At 41.3% G+C, this 17,282-nt stretch overlaps 3 protein-coding genes across 3 annotated transcripts in view; 2 read left to right on the forward strand and 1 right to left on the reverse strand.

Annotated features, from left to right (window-relative positions):
- Positions 1-11: 11 nt before the first annotated feature.
- On the forward strand, positions 12-6,044 carry LOC136438317 (uncharacterized). Its single transcript, XM_066433079.1, has 9 exons — positions 12-43; positions 233-399; positions 1,486-1,661; positions 2,319-2,374; positions 2,690-2,802; positions 3,120-3,188; positions 3,575-3,632; positions 5,106-5,347; positions 6,013-6,044. Exons 1-9 carry the CDS (start codon positions 12-14, stop codon positions 6,042-6,044), a joined length of 945 nt encoding a protein of 314 aa, XP_066289176.1.
- A 3,258-nt stretch (positions 6,045-9,302) lies between these two features.
- Positions 9,303-13,368, forward strand: LOC136438788 (uncharacterized). Its single transcript, XM_066433733.1, has 4 exons — positions 9,303-10,106; positions 10,616-10,915; positions 11,287-11,475; positions 12,909-13,368. The coding sequence occupies exons 1-4, from the start codon at positions 9,686-9,688 to the stop codon at positions 13,046-13,048; spliced, it is 1,050 nt and encodes a 349-aa protein (XP_066289830.1). The 5' UTR covers positions 9,303-9,685; the 3' UTR covers positions 13,049-13,368.
- A 1,637-nt stretch (positions 13,369-15,005) lies between these two features.
- The window catches only part of LOC136438547 (glycine receptor subunit alpha-2-like), a 34,531-nt gene continuing 32,254 nt past the window's right edge, over positions 15,006-17,282 (reverse strand). Inside the window, exon 8 of the mRNA XM_066433374.1 lies at positions 15,006-17,142. Within this exon, the coding sequence (XP_066289471.1) occupies positions 16,978-17,142 (165 nt within the window). The 3' untranslated portion in view covers positions 15,006-16,977. The remainder of the gene's footprint in view (positions 17,143-17,282) is intronic.

Genomic DNA, 17,282 nt, shown 5'->3' on the forward strand with positions numbered 1-17,282 from the left:
CAACTGTCCTCATGGTTTGCTACACTGTGCCTATTCAGGATAGGTCTGTTGGGTTTTGCTTGAGCCTTAAACACGAGTCAACTCATTAGATTTGCAAAGTTGTTTGGGACAACTCTTTTATTTTATTTTTTTCTGTGGAAATGCTTCACTGCTGTAACAGATTGACTTACACATTGATTTTAATCACGGCTTTCATCCATTGATTGGAGTTCCTGCTGTTTTTTTTCCACAGTACTTCAGAAGAAGTTTCCGGCCTAGACAGAAGTACCCTGCTGCTACTGCGGGAGCTCCTGTCCAGAGTGCAGTACTCCGCTGACGAGGAAGAGGCTCAGGAGCACATCTACAACCTGTACCGCCATCTCAAGGTGTACGGGAAGATGCTGGACGGCAGCTGTAAAGGTATGGGTCGATAGAAACTGTTGATGAATAAAAAAACTCTTTTGTACACAACCAAGAGATTTATTCAACCAACATTTCGGCGACACCTGTGCTGCATTTCAATGTGAACCAGCACAGGTGTCGCTGCTTATTGATGCGTTCCCAAACGCAAAATATTTACATAAAGACAGTCCAGTGAACCAGTCAGAATTGCCTTGAAGAAGGTGACAGATGGTCACTGAAACGTTGGTTGAATAAATCTCTTGGTTGTACAAAAAAAGTATTTCTATTCAGTGACTTACCAACCTGATGAAACTATTCACGGATGTGAGACTGTTGATATCGATGTTGAATGATGCAGCCAGAGACTGTTATACTTTGTATTGCAGGCTTGTGTAAGTAAGTTATATAGAGAGAAACGGATGGTAAGCGTCTGGCTTAACTTCTACTGGAAGAAGAGGTGAAATGTCTATTCCATTTGGTATAGGGATTTGTTGATAGACAACCAGCTGCTGCTGTGCCACATGTGTGCGAAGCTGGTGTGTTACGCTGAAGGGTGGTTATACAGAAGCTGGTGGCCAAATTCCCCTGGCTAATGTTCTCCCTATAGCCAGAGTAGTTAGTCTGGTAGACTAAGCAAGTACTGCTGCACATATTGTTCTTCTAGCTGCCTTCAATATTGTAAGGGGGGAAAATGAAAGTTCTGTGCTGCAAATTTTAAGGTGTATGAACAGCCCGGTGGTTAGAGTGTGTAGAAAAACGCCACCTAGCAATAAGAGTGTTAACTGCTGACAAAACACACATTTTTTTGTTACAAATCTGGTGTGTTACGCTGAAGGGCTACATACATTATATACATACAGACACAGATTGTTTTGGAGACAAAGATGTACAAATGTATGTCATTTGTTGTTCACGTGCAATAACAAGATGATTCATCTAAAAATTGTCAAGTTTTATTTGTTTAATTATCTATTAGATTTTTCCAACAAAGTTGAATGCATAGCGGAACAGGTGTTCCTCGTCAAAGGTCACCTTTACTCACAGTGTCAAATACAAATAATGAAATAAGGTAGGTACTTATTTGACTATTTTGTCTCCCTCCAGGCGAGGTGGACTCTGTGTTTGTTGTGCTGAGGGACCTGGGGCGGGACTCCGGGCTGGCATACCTCTCACGTCTGCTGCTGCTGGAGCTGGTAGAGCTGCGCGCCGCCGGCTGGGACGCCTCCCCGCACCTGCACGGCTACCACGCCAGCAAACTGGAGAAGTTTCCCAACATAAAGGTTTGTTTATTTACTTACTTATTGCGATTTACCACATTTGTAGAAGGATTGACATAACAGGTGACTATCACCTTTGCAAGATGTTATCTTAGACCGGACTGTAAGATTTGGACCATCGCACACCGGGGCATGCCCCTACTCTTTTTCGAAAGGTGTGGTGGGTTCTTTAACGTGCGCGGGGTGTGGCTCTCCCCAAACACGGGACCTCCGTGTAACGTCCTATCCGAGGGACGTCCCTAACCCTCCTGTCCCTAGGTTAGGTTGATGAAGGTTATTAGACATCCAGCTCAGGGCTCGAAATACTGGGTGCACGTGCACCCAAATTTGGAGCTGTGCACCTAATCTTTTACTGTAGGTGCACCACTCGTGCAATGTCGTTCGGTGTAATATAACCAGCTGCTGCTGCGCCGCGTGCCTGCGAAGCTGGTGTGTTACGCCGAATGGGGGTTATACCGGCTATATAGCTACAGATACAAGTGCACCTAGATATTTTTGTAGACTCGTGGAAAGGTGCTATTGTACACTACTTGAATTACAATGTAACTTGAAGTAAAATCTATTATATGAAATATCAAATAACAAATGAATATATTTACAGTTGTCACCTTGCTTTAGAACAGAAGAATTTATTATTTGCTTTTCCTTCTTCACTCACAGTATGATGACTTGCCTGCACCTTCCAACACTTCAGCAGTGGCATCCCTGCTGTCTTGGTGAGTTTTAAAAAAAAAAAAAATCCAAAAGAAGATAATGAATGTTTCTTGATGGTTGATTCTTTATGTATTGAAGACAGAACTGGAACAGTGACTTTGCCAAGAAGGTTATGTTTTCAGTTTTGCTATGGTGGAGTGACTGTGGATGTAAACAGTATATCACGAGAAGCTGTTGATCTATGTTCATAATTTCTGGTAGGTGTCAGGAGACGATATTGGGCCTTCTGACAGCTAGCTTCCTACGATACTAGTTCTGCAGCAGACTTTTAAGGTTTGTGTGTTTATTAATGTCACTAGCATATTTATTTTTTCCAGTCTCACAACACCTAAAGGCTTTTCACCCAGAGAGCCAGTAGAAAGTAGGAAGGAAGAGAAAAAGAAGAGTTGCCAAGAGGCCATCACTGTCTGTAAAAGTCTAGCTGTCAAAGGTATGTTATTATGATCCAGAGCTGGAAATACCACCTGCATATGTAGCTTAGTGCAGGTGAAATATTTGGTATTTCTGATGTCTACCTGCACCTTTCCTTCACCAGATCATACTAGGTGTATAATTAGAGTATGTATATTTCTTATCCTTGAAATCTTCATTTTGTACCAGATACTGCTCTTTCTTGAGAATTGAATTGCTGTTCAAAGCAGACTGCAAGTGAACATGTTAACTGATCTGTTACCCTTATGCATTGTGTCAGTTCAATGCACTAAAACAGAGTCTTACATGTATATTTTTGTTTTCCCTGCTGGCCAGTGTTTGAGTCAACAGAGAAGATCAGAAGACTAGAGGAGAAGTGCAGAGCTGAGCTGGAGTGTTATCCTGGTCAGTAGTTCCTGTAGCTACATCATCACTGGGTCCTGTCAACATGTTGGTGTCCCTATTTGCATTTCAGTGAATGAAAGCTGAAGCATTTTCGGACATTTAATGATCTTCTGACCCTCTTAAGTAACCACTTTTGAATGTCAATTACTCAAAGAAAAGAATACTAGAAGCCTGTCAGTGTAAAAACTTGCTGATGAAACATAATTAAAACTGCTGTGTACGATTGAGCTATGATCCATTCCTACGAAAACAAGATACTATGAGCATTAAGGTAACAAACCATACCATACCATCAACATACATTGTACCATCTTTGCATACCTTACTGTCACTACTTTGTTGTTGTTCCAAAGAATTGTCTAACTGCTAGTGTGTCCTCATTTCAGATGCCGATGGTGAAGACTGCCTGGTGAAAATCACCGCAGAAAATCAGGAGGTTATAGAGTAAGTACTACCAGTGCTACTACTACTACTGCTACCTACCTTGACCAATTTCTATGTAACGGGCACTGAGCAGTTGCAGCAGTTCTCCAAGTTATTATGTATGGAAGGTACTGTAATTCACTTCACCTTCACGGCAGCACTGTTTTCAAATGTCACCTCTGTACTGTGAACTTATGACCACCGTTAAAAACCCTGTTGTTATTATTTATGATTCCTTCACACATCCGTTCTGTTAATCACTTGCCACCACCGTGAAGTTAAGGTTCAGTGAAAATCTCTATTTTCCTTACACTGTGAAATTTTGCTACCGTGAAGATAAAGTGAATTACAGTATACAGTACTGACTGCGTTATAATTAACGGATAACGATAACGGTGTTGCTAGGATAACGCCACGATAACGTAACGCAAACGCGGTAACGCAACTTGAATAGCAGGCCTAGGGTCGGAAAATGCGTTATCGCGTTATTCTGACCTGCTACTGAATGCGTTATTTCGCGAAATACGCTGCCATAATGAGGTGGGTTGGGTTTCATGTTTGTTTTGCTACATTGTCATGAAAATGCATTGTAACAATACTTGGTGTTACAGCCGCATGTGGTCTTCAGAAAAATGCATAAACGCTGGAATTGTGAGATAAGAATTACATGTATTCTTCCTTGCCTGGCAGAAAGTAGCAGGATTTACAACTCCAGCCTCTAAGGTGTTCATTAGGCCACACCAATTTAATTTCTTGCTTAACGGAAAAAAAAAATTATCTAAAAAAAAGAAGAATTTTAGAAAAAAAAAAAATCATGAAAACAGAAAGCTGGCCCAGCCTCCTGTTTTCATGAATTTTTTTTTTCTAAAATTTTTTTTTGGAAATAAAAATCTGTTAACCAAGAAATTAAATTGGTGTGGCCTTATGGGATACTAGTAATTGTAAGATCTTAAAGAGTCAACCACACCCACCGCAGCAGGGGAAATTAGAGAAGAAAGTGGGGCATGTCTCAGGAGTTTAGGAGTGAGGAAGACTTGCCCATTTGCGTGCAGGTCTTATCTACCTGTACATATATTATAATGTCGCAAATATGTTGTTGTATTGTGTCTTTCAGTGTGGAATATTTGTTTTTTTTCCTTGCAGCATGAGTTGAAATTCTGCTACTTCTTACTGTAAATTCATTTATTTTCACTGGTACTTAATTTTGTAGTAAATGGTAAGATAATGTTTTCGTTGGGTTCTTAGAAAACGGTTGAAATAGTTCCTTAGTACTGATGTCATACATTGGAATGACATACTTTTTTGGTGTCATGAATTCATGGTAGAAAGATCATGCTGAAAACAAAACCAGCGCACAACACTTTCAAGATCTAAAGTAATGACTCACATTACAAAAGCGTAATGAAACACAATGACACGTCAGACGAATAGTCCGAAACATTTGATTGGATGACAAACGCCAGTTTTCTTTGTGATTTCTCCTGCCCTCCCCAGCCATGCGGTAACAGTGATAGAAGAAGCCATCGCAGAGGTGGAACACCAGACGTGGCAGGAGAGACAGAGGAGAAGACTTTCAGAGATTTATCACAAACCTCGCAGGGAAAATATCGAGTCGACGTGGCACAGACCCCGCGGGTCAGCCGCCAGCTGGGAAACACTGCAGTACTCCAGCTACCAGGACAAGATCGCCGCCAGGGACAGATATAACGGGGGAACTCAGGGAAACGGCTCACATGGTGGGAATTTCACAGTTCTCTTTTTTTATATTTCAAATGGTGAACTGGTTATAGATAGTGCTGCGTAACGGTTTTGTGTACCGGTACTGTACTGTAAAAATTCATTCGGTACAGGTCCAAAATACTGGATCATGAAGTACCGGTACTGTACCGATATGAATTTACACCAAGTATTTGCTTATTTTTTTTACTGATCTCCTGACCTCTTGCAACACCAAACGTGACCAAATTGATACCTTGGAACAGAGTTACGAATATGCAACAGGTCATTCAGGCAGGCCGGGAGTTTTGATAGCATTTGGCACTTTAGGCCAAGGGAGTTTGGTGGTAGGAAACTTAGTTATGTTTTTTGAATAAAGATACTGACAAGTTGAAAACAGTGTATGTTTTCGTCATTGAAGAAGTGCAGAAAATCACATGTTAATTTTTCAAATTATTAGGGTACAGGTACAGGTCTGGACCTGTACCTAAAACTCTGTACCGGTACCTGTACCTGATTAGGTTTAGGTACGCAACACTAGTAACTGTTATAGATATAGATGAGCTGTGCATGTACACTTGGCCGGGGGATTCCTTAGTTCCAGTTTATTGTTTAGCCAGGCAAAGACGTCTCAAGTCTAGACTTTTTGTTTGTTAGTTTGAACTTTTTTTTTATTCATGTGTAGGTCAAATTTGCCTGCAGTCCACTCTTCATTGAGATTTTTTCACTTACCCTTGGATAAAACCTACAAGAACGTGATGAAACACAATGTAGTAGTATCAGTTAGTATAGTATCCAAGATTTGATTATACTGCTGTGGGAGTCCCTGACACGGGTGGGCAGCTAGTCTTCACACCACATGTCCAGGCAGATCTTTCCAGTGGGTCCACACTGGTGATGCCCCACACCGGTCCTTCTTGACACACTCCATGACCTTTCACATGAATACGGAAACAAGTGATGTTTTAAACTTATAGCTATTAATACAGTCTACTCCCGAAAGCCATTGTTCTGGTATGCTGTCTTCGTTCTGATGAGAGTTTATTTCATGCCAATGGTCTGTGGTTACTGCAGACTGCCCTTGAAATTAAATGACTGCACTTTGTCCAGTGTCCAATGGGTGAGGGTCTTAAACCACAGTAATCTTTTTTTTCCAAATTTCCCAAGTGGACACAGTAGTTATTCCTGATGAGGTAGCCTTGACTTAGGCCTTGACTTTAATTCTTAATGAACACTTTGGGATGTCCCCTTGTAACTCCAGAGAGTTAGTTTCATGTCAACGGTCCATGGTAAAATGGACTGCCCTTTTGTCCGTCTGATGTCCAACTGGTGAGGGTCTTAAACCACAGGAATCTTTTTCTTTTTTTCCAAATTTCCCAAGTGGACAGCAGTAATTATTCCTGATATAAAGGTAGCCTTGAGTTAGGCCTTGACTTAAGTCTTAATGAACACTTTGGGATGTCACCTTGTAACTCCAGAGAGTTAGTTCCATGTCAATGGTCCATGGTAAAATGGACTGCCCCTTTGTCTGTCTGATGTTCAACTGGTGAGGGTCTTAAACCACAGTAACCTTTTTCTTCTTCTTATTTCCCAAATTTCCCAAGTGGACACAGTAGTTATTTTTGATGAGGTAGCCTTGAGTTAGGCCTTGACCTTAAGTCTTAATCAACACCTTGGGATGTCACCTTGTATGAGAAAGAAGCACTAAATCAAAGATTGCTTTCCAGCAGTCTCCTTTTGTGTGTCATCCTATGTTTATGTCATGATCAAGATAATGCTGATAAAGTGTGCAATTTTGCTGGGTTTGAGACACTGCCAGAAAATCCACAATGCAACTAGTTTATAAAGTCTCTCTGATGACTTTTCTTGCCATTAATACTTCATTGTAATGAAAGGTTTTCCTATAAATGTATTACAGCGTACGTCTGTAAGTAATTTCATCTGGTTGGTAAGTCAATACATACTGCCATTACTGGGTTCCTTTAAAGGGATTTTTGTCCACCGATGTTTGAGCAACCGTTCAGCTACCTCGCGTGAGGAATGGTTAAGTTCATTACGCCCTGAAGAATGAATCAAAAAGGGTACCAAAATGCCAGCATACAAAATCCTTTGTTTGCATAGTTAAGAACCCATTTATCTTACTACCGGTATATATAGTTCCCAGAGATAGCCATTGATTATAGTCTGTAAACTCTCACCAATGACTTCTCTTGCCACTGATACTTCAATGTGATGAAAGACTTTCCTGCAAAGTAACGCTATGTATTTCTGTAAAGAATTCCATCAGGTTAGCAAGTTATAGTTTATCCCTTATATCAAATATCCCTTGATAAGATCCCAGTATACATGTGTATATTGATTGATAAACCTGATAAAACTCTTAATGGAAATACATTCGTAAAGCCTTTCATTACATTGAAGTATCAGTGGCAAGAAAAGTCATCAGAAAGAGTTAAGAAAGGTTACCGGAATGTCAGTAGATAGAATCCCTCTGGTTGTGTAAGTAAGAACCCAGTAAATATTTCCTAAAGTATTTCCTGAAGGCCATGCGGCACCAAGAAATGGCCTTATTTATAATGCAATCATATACTTGTAGACTGTCATCAAGAAGAAAGCTGCCCCATTTCTGCACTGTTGAACAGTAGAAACAATATATTGTATTGTATTGAAAAGTATGAGGCACTTACTTGTGATAATAACTCTATACAACAGGCAAATGGTTTGCCTGCTTTGTTTGCCTGTGTTCCCTCTTTGGGTACCCCAGCCATTCAGGTCGCTGTGAATCAATAGTGTAAATTGCCGTCTGAAATAACCTATGAATGTTTAATAAAATAACAGTCTCCTGTATTAACTAATTCCGGAATGATATTGTTTGTCATGTTGATGAAGGCTAGACATCCAGGTAATAAGATATACTCTATAACAGTGACATAAGCAGCTGGATAGAATTTGTAATTTTGTAAACAGTGTTTGACATGAAAATGATATTTTTCAGTGTCTGCTGCATCCCCTTAAGAAAAAAGCACCTTTCAAAAACCAGTGAGAGAAGGAACGACAACAACAACATTGGTGTTAAGCCACAGCCATAAGCAGAGCATTGAACTGTGTGTTGACTTGTTTTTATGTTTCAGTGTCTGCTGCTTCTCCTGAAGAAAAAAGTAACTTTCAAAAACTAGTGAGAGAAGAAACAACAACAACGTTTTTGTTCAGCCACAGCCATAAGCATCTAACATTGAACTGTGTTTGACTTGTTTTTGTGTTTCAGTTTCTGCTGCTTCCCCTGAAGAGATAACCACCTTTCAAAAGCCAGCGAGAGAGGAAACGACAACAACATTGGTGTTCAGCCACAGACCCAAGCAGAGCATCGTCCCTGCCAGACCCGCACCTGAGCCTGTCCCTGTCTACACTCCCACGGTCACACGTGTTCATGATGACTTGGTGAGAATACCTTCAACCACAACCATGAAATGAAATGTGCTGATGACTGTATCAGATACTGTAACTGTAGCAAATATCGTAATTGTATAGCTTGAATAGTTTTTGAATTTGTATCCTTTTTTGTTTATGTGTGTCCATGTATTCCATTTTTATTGTTTTACTGGACTTAATTGATCTGTTTTGTAGCTGTACATGTCTACTTCGATTTTAGTGGCTATAACAGACTGTTGCCAATACTGTTATTGTAAATTTATAGTTCGTCTTCAGGGATTTAAAACCTTACATGGTTAGGTACTCAACTTAGTTCTTGTTCTCTGCCTTTACTACAGGACTGGGATGACATTGACGACAACTCAGACCTGTTTGTGTGGCGTGCACACAAGACCTTGGCCAGCGAAGTAAACAGGCTCGCCGCGGTGAAGGAACCGAACGTGGGGTTCGACCACCAACAGGGGGTGCCCTGTGGGAAAATCAAAACAAAGAAGACAAAGCAAAATGTCCCATCCCCCCCAGAGAAACAGAACAGTTACTACTGTAGTAGTACTAGTAGTGAGGTTGTACACAGAGACAGAATACCATCCAACACCTCTAACAATAGCTATGACAACACTGCGAACACTTGTAAACCTGACAATGTAACCTACTTCAGTGGTGGCACAGTACCGATCCCCAAGTCAGTGGTTCACCAGAGTAGTGACACATCACAAACCTTCACGGAGAAATCTAGCTGTGAGACAATCAACAAAGAGAGAACTCCTTCCCCTAAAGGTAGCAGTAGCTTTGCCAACACTGTGGACAGTTCTAAACATGAGGACAATCTAAACTCCTTCAGTGGAAAAGTCGGCGACACATCCCAACTCACAACTCCGCTGTCAAATGGTGTAAAAGACAACGACACAGAGAAGAAGACCAGTGAAACCATGTGGGCTGGGTGGGTGGATGAGAACACCAGGTCACCAATGGAGCTCTCGGACAACGTAGTCGTCGGAGAAACTGCCTTTTTCTCGGAGCTAGCTCCCTCCTTTGTGGATGGCGATGACTCGCAGAATCACGACTCTGCTTCTCAGGAGCGTGATTCCTCTCCCGTCATTGATTCAAGCTCTGCTAGCCTTGTGCCGGATAAGTACCAGGAGAGTCTCCCTGAACACATAGCACACCTCGAAGGAGAGTGGAACGAAGATGACATCTACTACAGCGACGAGGACGACTTACTGGACGACCTATGCGAGAACTGCTGTCCTCAGACTGCCTCTCCCGAGTCGCCAGATGTGGTCGTTGAAGAGGAAGTCTACAGCCCAAGCCACACAGGCCTGGTGACCATCAAGGAGGAAAGTGACACAGGTTTGTTTGAACCTTTGTTTGTTTGATTCATGAAAGCTCAAATCGGCATTTGTTACCGTCTCCGAGAAGGTTGTGTTTTCGTCAGCGTTCGTCTGTGTGTGTGTGTGTGTGTGTGTGTGTGTGTGTGTGTGTGTGTACGTGTGTGTGAACACGATATCTCGAGAATGCCTGGATGGATTGTCTTCATACTTTGTACATGGGTAGGTCTTCTGGAGACCTCAAAGTATTAGATTTTGGGCCCCCTAGTGGCTTACTGTGGTACTGCAGCGGAACTTCATTGGAGGTATGGGGTCGTAGTTTATTCATGAAAGCTGAAATCGGCATGCAGGCCCCTTTTCATTCAGGTCAGAAGGGAAGAGATAAAAGCAGGAATATAACAGAAGTACAGATTAGATCATTAAGTCCTAATAACTCTATCAACATACATCATTACCTATACATCGTGCAGAACATATTAGTAGAGCAGAAGCTGGTTTATGGTCTGTGTCCGTTCGTTTTGGTCATTTCAGGTGAAGAGAACAACAACGGCAGCAGTACCTGTGAGGACACTGTAAACAACAATAATAACAACAACAACAACAAAACCGATGTGACAGAGACGACAGGAGACATCTGCAGCTGCAGCACAGTGGTTGAAGATGTTGTGGACGTCGACAGCAGGTGTTCTCCGACGAGTGTGCAGGTCAGCTGTGAGAAGGCTGCAGCAGTGGATGTCAGCTCTTCCAGCAGAATAGATGAGGAGAAACAGGGTGTCAGAAGTACAGAGGCAACCAGTGCAGAGAAGCCAGTGTCCCCAAGAACACTACTGGGTACATTTTCATATGTTGGTAGTTTTATGTTAAGTTATTTTTTGGGGCAGGCCTTTTTAGTGCGTGCCAACAACAATGCAGAGGTTTGAGAGTTTTTTTCAACATAAACAACTATTCAGAACTCCTGACATTTCAGAATTTGATGACAAGTCAAAGTTGGTAGGCTGGAAATTTCTTGAGTCAAACTTGTCTTGGAAAATAGTTTTAAGCTTTTCCACAATGCCATGTACCAAGAAGATAGCTTTATAACTAAATATGTTTCTTTGTGTAACTTCCTTTGCAATAAAAAAAGATTTCAAAAATAAGTTTCTTTTCGGTGATGGTTTTTATGGCATGTTAGTTCTCTAAAACTTTCTCGAACTTTTCCACAGCTGCAAGACCACAGTTCTTCAAGCTGCCCCGGTTCCTGGTGAACACCATCAGACAGCCCATCAACCCGCTGTACCACCAGACTGTCCTGGACCGGGCCTGGGGTGGGAGTAATGGACAGGCTCCCCACAAGATCATGGGGCCGGAGCAGCGCCGCTTTCTGTTCGCCCAGACGGCAAAACTGTACTACGGTATGTTTGTGCACCATGACAGTTGTTGTTCACCTTGTACATGTTGTAGTACCTAGTGTCGCAGTTGCTGTTTCAGTAGCACTAGCAGGGTATGTTTTTTATTTATTTTTTTATTTATTTCGATTTACCACATTTTTATGTAAGGATTGACATAACAGGTAAACTATCACCTTTTCAAGATGTCATCCCAGACCAGACTGTAAGATTTGGACCATCGCACACCGGGGCATGCCCCTACTCTTTTTCGAAAGGTGTGGTGGGTTCTTTAACGTGCGCGGGGTGTGGCTCTCCCCAAACATGGGACTATTTAACGTCCTATCCGAGGGACGTCCCTAACCCAAGATGAGCTAGGTACTCATTTACACTTGAGTGAAGTGAGGAAAGTCGTGATAAGTGCCTTTCCCAAGGGCACAACGTCGGGGCGCAAGTTCGGACATGTCTCTGGGCACAACCCGGGATTAGATTGCTTTTAAGTTTGTTTCTGATAAGTAATTTCAAGGTGCAATTTTTATAATCATGTGCCATTTATTTGTTAAAGCTCACCTTTTATCATGTCTTTTAAGATCATTGACATGAGAGCTGATAGATTCCAGCTGTTCTGACTGATTTTATTAACCTCTTCCTCAGTTCAAAAGAGGCATTGAAAAGAGAACAAAGAGGTACGCAGATACTTGCTGTTACCCCGTTTTGCATCCTTGTTGCACATTTTTGAAGTACAGCTTTCTGCATTTGTATTGCCAGTATAACACACAGGCTTCACAGGCACACGGCATGGCAGCAGCTGGTTATATAACACTGAACGTCCTGTCACACCTAACGTTTTCATATCTAGCTGCAAGCATGGTTAAAAGATTTGTAGCAAGGTTGTCCCTACTGTACTCGGTGACAACAAGTTTCACTCTGTCTACGATAGTTGCTTTGTTCACATATCATGCAGTTAAATGTCTGTTTTACTGGTAACCTGCACCAAGTAATTTTTATGGATGACGTCCGCGCGCGCATTGATTTTGGTCTGTTCCCAGAAAAAAAACACGAGAAATTCCGCTTCCTGTAACTATGACCAAAGAGTTCCTTTTTGACATAATATGTTTCTGCAGGCCTGCTAAATCAATGGGATATGGAAAGAAACAGGACAGGACAACAACTGCTGTTCAACTTCAACTGATGTATTCAAATTATTGCTGTTTTCATGATGAATAAAAGAATTGTTAGTTGTTACACTGTGTTCTCTCATTCAATCTGTGTCCTAACATGTGTCGTCGACTATTTTATTTCAAATTTAGGCATCTTGTTTTTTTCCAGCCCGTCTTGTGTTTTTTTTGCGCTCTCGCATTAGATTTAGGGTCCCCAAAGGACGTCATCCATAAAAATTACTTGGTGTAGCCTAATATAGCTGCACTACTAACTGCAGGTTCTTGTCTGTTCTACCCCAGACCACCACCCTGATCAGAGTGAGGTGAAGTGGGAGGGTCCAGTGAAGAGGTACAGCCGGGACGTGCTCCTCAGGTTCTCCCACAGTCCTGCCTCTTACGTTAGGCCGTCAGGCCTGCCCTCCTTACCATGTGTGCAGTGAGAGGTTACTGTGATGATGTAATCTGTGACTTTTGATATGAGTTGCTTGAGTAATACTACTTATCAGCTGTGTACGTAATACAAGCTAATTAGCTGTATACTGGTACGATATACCTGTGTGTGTACAGGCACACTATAAGTATAACACTATACCTCTGTGTGTACTGGCTAAAATTGTTTAGGTACAGGTCCGAATACATGATTACATGTATGTACCTAAACAGTCTTACCTGTACTGCATTAGCTATGAGTTGCTATGTTATGATGCAACCTATGAGCTAGACCTGTATACTGGCACATTATGCACACTCCACCAACTAGGATATTGCACAAGTTGATGCAAATAAGTTACAAGCAAGGAAATTTACTTCTAGATCTGTGGCCTTTCCAAAAGGTTGTGTCTTCTTTTTATAGGTCCTGGAGACCTGTATGTCCCATATTATCCCAGTTCCATCAATAATGTCACTAAGATCTTAGCCAGGGGTCACATGGCAGATAGTTAATCCTGACAGTCCAGCTTGTGCTCATTCTATCAACAGTGCTCACAAAACAGATGATTTATCGCTTAGACCCAGCAGAAGTGTGTTACGGATGGCAATAACTTGGAGGCAGAAATCAATGGAAAAAATTGGCTTTTCAGTTCATCAAACTCTTCATATTGTCCAGCATAACAAAAGACATTTTTTCATGTTAGAGTGAGTGATGTCCCCTTCAATCTTTCTTTGTTGTGTGGACACTGGAGAATGTAGATCTCGGTGCCACCCTAGATAGCATATGCCTGCCTTTTCAAAATCACTGTCCACCAACCAAGGTAGAGTTGCAATGAACGAGTTCACAACATTTTCGCCACCCATTTTAACATCATTTTTCCCCGTTGTGCAAGGGTTATCCTCCAACCAAGGCAGCCTTCAAATGAAGAATAAGTTAACAAGATTCAACCACCTGTTATAACATAATTTCTCCCCAGTGTTCAAGGGTTATCCACCAACCAAGGTAGATTTTGAATAAAGAACAGGTTAGCAAGATTTAACTACCTGTTTTGACATCATTTTCCCCCCATGTGCAAGGTTTAGACGTGCTTACACTTAAGACGTTGAGGTTTTCTGGCAGATCTCCAGCTCTTTCTGGCCTGTGGGTTTACATTAGAAGGCCGAGATGTGATTTGTGTACGAATATAGAACTTAGAAATTGATGTGTGTGACATGGACACTTGGCCCTTTGTGGGTGACTTTGACCTGTGTTTCCCTGCTTGGGCAATTTTAAGCCAACCAATAAAAATTCAAACATGCTAGACGAAAATTGGGATCAACAGGTCACACTCTGGGTGAGAACTTGCAGTGTTCCATCCTAGCAAGTTGAGCCTCCTGTGTCAACCCTAATCCTTATTAATGTCTTTCTATCCTTGCGATGACAGTATCAGTAAAATGTGAGATGATATATCTAGGAGAATATCGGCACTCCTGCCATGCCCTCAGGAGCATTGTGTTAGCATCAGAAGATTAATATTTACAGATGCGCAGGCAACCTTACTGGTTGGGTGAATTGTGCTGTAGTCAACATAAAGACATCAATTAAGTATTGCAACTTGTTTTAAAAAAAGGCCTTATTCAAAGCATTTGTTTATTGTACATTATTGTTAAGCATTCTCATTATCCTGCCTGTACATGTGTTGTGACAGACACCATGACCAGAGCCACAGTGCCTGACCTGTTCCAATCTTAAGAAGAATTGAATTGATGCCAGGTCATACCAACTTCTGGAACAATAAAATCCCCGGTAATGAAAGGGTCAGTTCTGGTGACCTGTCCTACTTAACCCTCGCCGTGCTAAGATAGCCTTTTTGCACCAAATTTGTATTGGTTATAAGGTGCAGGTTAGGCAGCAGGGAGAAGGTTAAAATGTACAAATGTAGGAAAGGAGGGTGGCATACATACATGTACATCTATGTGGTCATGAGGCTCTGGATGCCTTTTGGAACTGCACTGTTGTTACATTAACCTTAAGTGAAGATGACTGTGTTGTAGTTTTGTACGAAATTGCAAAGATGAACGACTCTATTTTGCAGAATGTCTGCTGGCCATCTCAAGCAGACATGTATAACAAGATACGTGATGCCATGAACCTCATAGAGAGATGCTGAGGATAGCATTTTATACCTTTAAATACAAAAAAAAATGCTTCCACCACATTTTGGTGATATGTGTGTAGTATAGTAGCTTTAAATGTTTGGTTACTGTGGTTAATAGAATTTGTAGACATAGAATAGAGTAGGGTAGAGGGTAGAGTAGAAGCACTGCTGATAATAATTTATTTTCCCACAGATAATCAGGTGTGTCCCTCAGCACTACTGTACAAAGGTACTCCACATGTCCTACAAGAGTAAAGGTCTGGAACACCATATTGAAAACTGATGTGAGATCCCAGTACTTAACTCTGATGCTGGGCAGATCCAAACTTAACTTCCAGGATAGATATTATACGTATGACAAGAGATCTATAGATTCTGAAGTCTTCAGAGTTATTTTGTACAGTTGTTTGCTCCATATGTTACAAGCTTATGTTTACTTCTGTTGATATGTTGTTTTCTTACCATCAATCAGTAGATAGCTACCTAGAAAAGAACTATCAAGGGATGAGTGACATTATATACATGTACTTACATGAAATATGATTATAGTTATTGGAACGAGAAGAGAACTTTACAGTATATATTGTGTCCACTGCCAAATTCTGTCTCCTGATTATTTAGTTATGATTTTGACTAAATATCCAATAGTGAATGTTTGGCAATAGTGCTCTTCAAACAAACTTATGAGGTATGAATGTTTCCTGAATGGTAGTTTATAAAGTGGACATCAAGAATTCTATCCCCTTCAAGCACAAGACAATGATGTAAGGTATGATGAAAGATTTATCGCATGGTCTTTATCCAGACCTGATATCACACAAGGGACAGGACAGCTTATATGGGATCACATGTAAAATTTTTCCTGACTGATAACAGCTTACATGCATTATGTACACTGGTGGTCTCTCGTCAGTATTCTACATACATTAGGAGCCTCGAAATTAAACACCTTGGAGGCTAACACAGAAGTGTTCAACATTACCTTAATGAAACCGTATTTTCGATTGTCAAGATTGAAAGTTTTAATGCAGCATCAAACATTTTAATAGTTCCGTTGTCTATAGATACTAATTTTTTTTTTTTGCCACATCACCCCATTGCATACCACTTCATTGGTCATACATAGAAACCTTTGCACACACTTGAAAGATAAAGACTTACTGTCATCACCTTTGCCAAGAAGGTTATGTGTTCAGGTGTGCGAGTGCGTGTGTGAACAGCATAACTCCAGAAGTTTTAGATGGATCCCTGTGATAATCGGTATGTGGGTAGGTGTCGGGGGGAAAAGGACAAGTGGCTTTCTATGGTACTGCAGCAGAACCTCCGGTTTTGATATTTCCTGTTCGGTGGCAGATAACTTGTTGTACATAAGATAGCTTTTGCCACCGAATAACTTGCTGGGCAGCTTTTTAAGTTCGGTTGCTAAGTCATATACATGTAGCTTGTCTCGTATTGACAAGTCCCTTTGTCTCTCGCAGACCCCTTTCAGAGCTGAAGAAAGAAAGTGGATGTCTTCTGAAAGAAACTCAAACTTCATCTTCTGTCTTGAGTACTAATCTGGTTCTCTATGTTAAAATATCTTATTGTCTTCGCCGAGAAGATTATGTTTTGGGTAGCGTTTTTTGTGTGTGTTTGTGATTGAACAGCATACCTCAAGATGGCTTGGATGGATTGTCTTGATATTGGTAGGTGGGTAGGTCTTGATGAGACCTGGAAATGATTAGATTTTGGGTCCCCTAGCGGTTTAATACGGTACCGCAGCGTAACTTCCGGGTTTAATATCTCGTATTTCTTGAGGAGTCTTACAGCAGGTACACGGCCCAGTACACCATGTTGAAGACGATGAAGGACGACGGAAAGATGACCCGGCAGGCATTGTCTATGGCCTGCGCCTTCCGCTTGCCTTTGTCTCCCGGATTCTTCAGTTGCTGGATCTTAACGGCGGTTACGTCATCTGTACCATGGTCCTGGAAAAGTGGGGAGGATCGTCAATTTTTCATGTCAAGTTTAGGGCACACTGATTCAATTGTTTGGCTTCTAATCAAACTTGTATTAGGATGTAGGACATTGTTCATGTCAAGTTTAGGCCACACTGATTTAATGGTCT

This window comes from Branchiostoma lanceolatum, chromosome 7 (genome assembly GCF_035083965.1).
Source record: "Branchiostoma lanceolatum isolate klBraLanc5 chromosome 7, klBraLanc5.hap2, whole genome shotgun sequence".
Lineage (NCBI taxonomy): Eukaryota > Metazoa > Chordata > Leptocardii > Amphioxiformes > Branchiostomatidae > Branchiostoma > Branchiostoma lanceolatum.